Source organism: Oryza sativa, chromosome 12 (genome assembly GCF_034140825.1).
Source record: "Oryza sativa Japonica Group chromosome 12, ASM3414082v1".
Taxonomy (NCBI): Eukaryota; Viridiplantae; Streptophyta; class Magnoliopsida; order Poales; family Poaceae; genus Oryza; species Oryza sativa.
The window spans coordinates 20,477,612-20,485,425 of NC_089046.1; the positions used below are offsets into that span (position 1 = coordinate 20,477,612).

The following is a 7,814-nucleotide window of genomic DNA, read 5'->3' on the forward strand; positions in this document are numbered from 1 at the left end:
CAGTCTGTTGGTAAAGAGTTTTACCGACACTCAACCTGCCACGAGCATCTGCCAGGGGTTCAACAGTCAAGAAAAATATTTACCAACAGACTTCTTATTTATTGGCAGATGGGTGCTGATAATTTTATAGTTTTTTCCGACAGATATTGTATTTCGGTAGATGGGGATCTCCACCATGTCGTCCTCCCGGTGGCTACACCCTCGTCCATGTCCACCTTGTAGCAGCTCCGTTGCACCTCTACCCACTCGCTCGGCTGGCTTGCTTCGCCGCCTCCTCGTGCCAAAACCCTAGAGGCTACGCCTTGCCTAGCAGTGTGGTGAGGGAGACAGGTGTTTTTTCTTGTCACAGGAACCTTATCCTATCCACCCCAATATCTGACACGCCCTAGTGATATAGCAACAGACAGCTCGTCGGTCCAAGATCTTTACCGAGTACCTACAGATAGTCCGTCACTTTCTTTTACTGACAGATTGTTTGACATAGTTATCTTTTTACCGATAGATTGTTTTGCCAGGATATTTACCGGCAGACTGACTTGTACCAATAGTCCATTTTTCCCAACAAACTATTGCCTTCTATTTGGTGTTGCGGTGTAGTGTATATACTGATCACCAGATGATCAATGCTATAGTATGAATATATTTAATAATTACAGCAAATAGAAATTTTACCGTTCACTAATTCAATTTTAGTGTGTCACATCACTAGGGGAGGGGTAAGAATAAAAGCTCTAAAAACTCGCGGCTCAGCTCGAATCAAGCTCATAGTCCTAACGAGGCAAGTCAAGCTGCGCTTTTATCTCTTTAGTTTAGCGAGCTAGCTCACGAGCATCATATCTTCTTTTTATACTTGCTTCTTAACCAATACTTAGTCCTTTATTTATTTTAAAACTATTTGTATTTAGTTTTTTTATTAGTTAATATTTTATTATTATATTATGAATCGGTAAATTTAAAACTATAGAGCCAGTAATATTAATATAAATTAGATAAAATTTATTGACAAACCTAACAATCTTAATGAACCAGTTTGCAAACCGAGGCAAGCTAGCACGTTTATTAAGGTATCGAGCCTAATAAGTCGAGCCTTAATGAATCGAGCTGGCTCATTACCCACACTTACACATCATAGGGTTTGGGTCAACAACATGAGCATATGCTGTTAAAATTAAAACTTAGAGAATAATTATGTCAGGGTTATGGATACCTAATAGTAGTTGACTAAATCTCGGCAGGACCCACCACATACCATGTTTTATACGGAAACAACCTTCGGGTATAGAAGGAGTTCCGGATAAAGAAAGATAAATAGAGTTCTACATGGACAACATAGACGCCACAAAGCCACAAGCCAATACAAGCCAACATACGCCAAGTCAAACTGCCAGATATCGACATCAGAGATAAGTCTAGGAAAACCCCATATGGTACCTACGGGAACCAAAGAGAGGAATCTAGCGCTGTCTCTGACCTCGCCGGATGTGGATTCGAGGAGGAAGGCTACCCTGTTGTTGACTACGAGTCAGAACTTCAGACCACCATGTCGACAACAGATAGATAAGCTACCCCAAATATTGTACTGGTGTGATTATGGTGAATAAGAGCAACGACCGGCTTCGGTCAACAGGAGTAGGGTTATTACCTGACAATTCAGGGGCCCGAACCTGTATAAAAATCCCCGTCTCCATCTTTTTTACTACAATCTCGTATATACCCTGGTATCAACAATCCCCACACTATACAAATATCGGAATCGCGACATCAAACATCGACAAATTATATATGTTATTGTGTCAAATGCAAGAGGACAAGTTGCACGGTTTATTATACATTCAAACTCCGATCAAATTAATTAGTGGTTTGATAAACAATTTTCTACATGCAGTTTGCATAGTGTCAAATAGTCATTCAGACAGGGCTCATTAGTTATACATGTACTCCCTCCATTCCATATAAACCACTTTTCTTAGATGTTCCATAATACTCCATAAGGCATGCATGCATATAGGCAATTAACTATGACCCCTTCTCCATTAAATTATTACTTTTTTAATCCTCCACTCTCATGTTCTTTAATTCTATTGGATGCATGCATTGTATTTATTAGGATGATCCAAACTACAAGATGATAATAATTATTTCTTAGTCTTTGTGTTAGGGGTGGTTATGCCTTATATTTTGGAATGGAGGGAGTATTTATCTCGTGACAGTTTCGCATGAAACAAAGAATTAAATTTTAATTACCAGAACTCTCATAATCTTTATTTTCAATTGGAACCTATATATATTTCTCTAATTTCAAGATAAACCCAATGGAGCCTGCTTTATTAAATTTCTTACAAATTATTTTTATATTTATTAAATTTCAGGAGAAGCTATCAAAGCTAGCTGGAATATCCTATTAAATTGTCTCAATGTGCTAGATGACAGCATGATATTAGGGGTAGAGAAAGAGAGAGATGTGATGGCAAAGATAGTACATGGAGTACTCACTTTCCTGCCTCCCCTTCCTATCTTTCTGGACCCTAGCAGCTAATTGCATCTGCTAACGACCTGTAATTGCAACCAACCTACATATATTTTGACCAGTGACAGTGACTGTTCCTCCTACTTCATTCATGCATGCACATGATACTCATCATCTCTCTCCAACACCACACTGATCACTAGTCACTCAGGCAAGTACTAGCTGCATGCACCTTTCAGACACTTCAATATATTTATTCATAAGCTCATCAATGTGACTTCATGTGCAAGGGAAGCAGTTGGTGCATGAAAGGAAAGAGGAAGCAAAGAAACAAAACAGGGGAAACTTTACCCTGAAGAAAATTTTTATAAAAAGGTGAAGCATTATCTACAGTGTTTAGCCCTAATTCTAAACTAACTTCTAAACATGAACACCCACATAATTAAGGCATCTAACTATATATTTAATTATGATATCGCTATATATGCAAGGCTGTCGATATTCTGATCCGTATCCTAGTATCTTATGGTGCTGCGATCCTACCAAATCAAAATGATACCGATCTCATCTAGTATCTTAATTTTTTATAGTATCTTGATCTTACTATTTATTTCCAGACGATTCTATGAAATCTTAGGTAGTATCTCGATTCTACGATCCATACAATCCTACAAAATATTATTTAAAATAAGGTGGATTGAAAATAATTTGAATAAATACGCTCAAGTTTACATAAAACCAATTAAATTGATCAAAATCAATATTATATGCTTTAATTTATACAACATACTTTATACTTTATATTAAATTATGTACTTTCTAAAATCTGGTAGTATTTCGATCCTGTGATACTACAAATAAAAAAAACGATCTTACCTAGTATCTTGATACTGAGTATATATACAACTCAAGTTCTTTTAGTTATTTGCATGACTACATAACTCTATAATTTTGTGTACAAGGATGAATTTCAAGATATTTATATATATGCAAGATCAAAAGTGGAGTTGGTGTGAGAAATCTTGTACATTTGGAAGAGAGAATATATGTGTCAATGGAAAAAAATACTACCTTCAATGTGTATGTATGTATATATATGTATAATTGTATATATATGCAATGTACTCCTTTGGCAGCTATAGATGGGGCCCCTCCCTCTCAATCATTCAACTTGGAAATCAAGGAAAGGCAAGGATGACACATCTTTCATCAGCTCCTCCAAGTCCCACTCTCCCATGACATTCCTGCTCATGTGCTGCTGCTGCTGCTGCAGCATCTGATGCTGCTGCTGCTGTTGTTGGTGGTGACCCTCCCAATAGATCATGTTGCTGCTGCTGTTCATTAGGCTAATGCAGCAGCTGCTGCTGATGTTGTTGTTATTATCACTGTTGTTCTTGTTGCTGTTGCTGTTGTCTGTGATGTTGCTGCTCAGTGTGGCCGCGGTCGTGTTGCTGCCGGTTTTGTTAGGGTGGTCGTCGTCGTCGTCGAGAATGGTTTGGTGGTCTAGGAGAGGTGGCACTGATGCGCCGCCAAAGAGGATGCTGCTGCTGTGATGGTGATGATCTCCTATTAAGCTTGATCCGTCCATGGTGGCGATCGCGTGGTGGTGGTGGTGGGCGCCGGTTGATCCGTAGTATGCTTGCTTGATGGAGATGGAGTGGTCGTGGAAGAACGGCGGTGGCGGCGAGGTGTCGACGCCGCAGACCTGGTCGGGGAGTGGGAGGAGGCCGCCGTAGCTCCTCCCCGCCGCCGCCGCCGCCATTATCGACGGCCGGCTCTGCATCGACGAGGAAGACGACGACGACGACGACGAGGAATCCACCCACATGCTCTTCATGGCAGCATTAGCTGTCCCGACAACGACGTCGTCCGTGGCGCCGCCGCCGCCGGCGAGGTCGACGACGGCGCCGAGCTTGTGCTCCGGCGGGGAGGCGCAGTCGGTGGTGGTGGCCGGAGACGCCGAGGAGGAGGAGATCTTGAGGCGCTTCTTGATGGTGGAGTTCCAGAAGTTCTTGATCTCGTTGTCGGTGCGCCCCGGTAGCCGGGCAGCGATCTGAGACCACCTGCAATAATTCCATGCGTCGTAGTACGGTAGATTTTTCATCAGTGAGCAAACGAGATGTTTCTGTCAAGAATTATTATCCAAGCTTAGCTATAGCTATGGTTGTAGTACAAAAGATTAATTAAATAAAAAGGTTAATTAGCTGCATGCACATATATGTCAATGCGCCTTAATTAATCTTCTTTTTATGCATGCATGCATGCATGCATAAGCGCATAAGCATGATTAATCTAGTATTTACTTCCAAAAAAAAATAAAGATAAAATATATATGATTTTCTCCGTTTCAAATTACTTGTTGTTTTACTTAAAAAAATTACTTGTCGTTATAACTTTGCAGTAAGTCAAACATTTCTAACCTTCATCATCAATTCTCTAGAAATTTATACAGTTATTACCATAATAAGATTTATTTTCTAAATTCATTATATATGAGAAATATTTTCATAATATATAATTCACATGTTAAACTGTATACGAATTTTTGAAAATTTATGATGAATATTTGACTTTATACAAAGCTAAAATGAAAAGGTTTTTTTAGGTAAAACGAAAAGCATATATATATATATATATATATATATATATATATATATATATATATATATATATATATATATATATATATATAGGTTAGTTTTACATGTGAGAAAGTACGTAGAGGTAATTAGTCGATGTCATAATCTCATTTCTGGTAAGACAAGGATTAATCAATAATTATGGATGATTGGATCCGACAAATTTGCATATGTCTTTCAGGGTTAATTAGAACGTATACAAGTATGAAGTATCCCTTTCGGTGTCTTTTCAGGCAACTTTTAGTTTCTACGTTACATATATATCAGTTTTGTAATTATGCATGGTGTACGACATTTCATGCAAAATTAAGCAGAAGAAAAAAAAGAATTAATCAAGAAATATTTTGATTGATATATCCAGGACTCATGTTGTTCTCATAGCCCTTTGAGACTTGAGACACATGTCTGTATATATATTAATATTCTAATAATCAAATTTTTTTAACTTATGTCACATATTATAAATGTATATGCATGCATGAGTATATGCACGTCAACGTTTTGCTGTACGTGATCTGTAATGCTTCAGCTGTAGAATACGGAAATTGTACGCTCACGGTAGATCTACCTAAGACAGTTGTGAACTAGGACAGTGTACATGGGAAAAAAATATCGTACGACGTATTGTGTCAAATTCACGTAATCTCTTATATACTTTTTTTTTGGAGAAATGCATGTGTAGATCAGAGCACCACAGAGAATTATAAACAAAATCAACACCATCTCAAAAAAAAAAGAGAAACCAGAGGAAAACAATTAATACACACCCAGAGAGAGATTTTTTTTTAAAAAAAGAACAGTATATATATCTTTTAATTGCGAGGGAAATTCATTGAAAGATTATGCTACATTACTTGCTAGCCCTATCAACACAATATAACAACATTCCAAACGAGAAAACAAAACAAATTAAACACACACAGAAAAAGCTAGCACTTTGTGAAAAACAAGAAACAAATTAATGTAGGAAGAAGACAAGCAAACTACTTAAGAAAAACCGATGAGAAACGAACGAACAAAGAAGAACACACAATATGAACCCCCACATTACAAAGACAATGAAGTAATTAATGAATCAATCTCCTAATATATTAAAGCTTAATTAATCATGGTAATTAATTAATTAGGTACTACTTAGTCGTAGGAGCTTATAGTTAACTGATTAGCTGCACCTGTTGCCGAGGATGGCGTGGAGGTTGACGATGAGGTCCTCCTCCTGCGGCGAGAAGGCGCCGCGCTTGAGGTCGGGGCGGAGGTAGTTGATCCACCGGAGGCGGCAGCTCTTGCCGCAGCGCTGCAGCCCGGCGTTCCTCGCCACGTCGCTCCACGACCCCTGCCCGCTCCGCAGCATGTACGCCACCAGCTTCTCGTCCTCCTCCGGCGACCACAGCCCCTTCCGAACCTTCCCCCCCACCACCGCCGCATTGTTCCCTCCCGCCACACCCAGAACGCCGCCGCCCTTCGCCGCCCCTCCCCCGCCGCCGCAATCCGGCTTCCTCATTGCCGATCTTGCTGTGATTTTGATCAAGTATGTAGATAGATATGATGGATATAAGTAGCTAGGGAGAAATGGACATGAGTGTGTGTGAGGTATATATATCAAGTGTGTTGTGTTCTTGTTGTTTGTATGGAGTGATGAGGAGCTAGCAATGGAGAGAGATGAGAGGGAGGAAGAAGGAGAGGAGGAGAGGGGATGATATGATGGTGATGGCGATGGGTGCGTGTGTGTGCTTTGCTTAGAAACTGGACAAGTAGATGGAGAGCAAACAAGAGAGGAAATAAAAGAAGGGTTGTAAAATGCTAGGTTCACACGCATAGGTCATCTAGGCATGTGGCTTCTATATATGTAGCTTAATTATAGGATGCCCCTTTATGTGTAAGCCATTGCGTTTTTATTTCTTTGTTCTCGAATGTGTGATTCGTGGATTTTCTATATGAGAAAGTTAATGTTTTTAGCAAGAGGAATTTTATAGTACTTGACATAGGGAGTCGATACCAAGAGGTATATATTTTCTTGTGGACGAGGAACCAAAATTTACACTATAATTTAGCAATACACCATCCTAAGGAAGCGCTTAAGGCAACTGAGTATATCTGTTGCATTGAAACTAATGCACTAAAAGGTTGTATGTAGTGACATGCTTGGATCAATAAATAAATGTGGCCATTGGTTTGTGTTCATATAAATCATGAGAATAGGCGTCTACGCATAAATTCTACATATTGAAAGCAACTACTTATACATACAAATTATTCGCTGCTACAGTTTGTACGGCTTCAATGTACGTATAATAACCCCACAATTTAGTATATACATCATTGTACTACGGTGTAGCTGGTATGTGTGAACCAACCATTTTCCATGCTCTTTCAAGGAGAGATATGAGAGAGAGATAGAGCTCTAGTCTTCTTGTCTTTGACTCCAGCTCTTGTTGTCCTTTTCCATTTCTCACTTCCCTTGAGCCAGAAGGTTATCATGGCCACCTGAGGGGCAGGGAGATCAGTTGAGGGGACAGAGATATGTGCATATACATACATGCCCCTGTGGGGTTGTTTTGCAATGAAGCATAGACAATAGAGAGAGCTATTAGCTATAGGTCACATAATTGCTTGGAGTTCACATAATCCTGGCCCATCATCTAGCTATAAATCTCTCTCTCTCCTTTAATTTTTCTTCTCTCTCTTTTCATGTCCCTCTCACACAGCTT

General features: G+C 39.4%; 1 protein-coding gene across 1 annotated transcript; it reads right to left on the reverse strand.

Moving 5' to 3' along the window:
* Positions 1–3,335: 3,335 nt before the first annotated feature.
* On the reverse strand, positions 3,336–6,790 carry LOC9272333 (transcription factor MYB83). The gene is made up of 2 exons (XM_015764002.3): positions 6,279–6,790; positions 3,336–4,530 (listed from the first exon to the last, which is right to left on the reverse strand). The coding sequence occupies exons 1-2, from the start codon at positions 6,605–6,607 to the stop codon at positions 3,630–3,632; spliced, it is 1,230 nt and encodes a 409-aa protein (XP_015619488.1). The 5' UTR covers positions 6,608–6,790; the 3' UTR covers positions 3,336–3,629.
* Between the last annotated feature and the right edge of the window lie 1,024 nt (positions 6,791–7,814).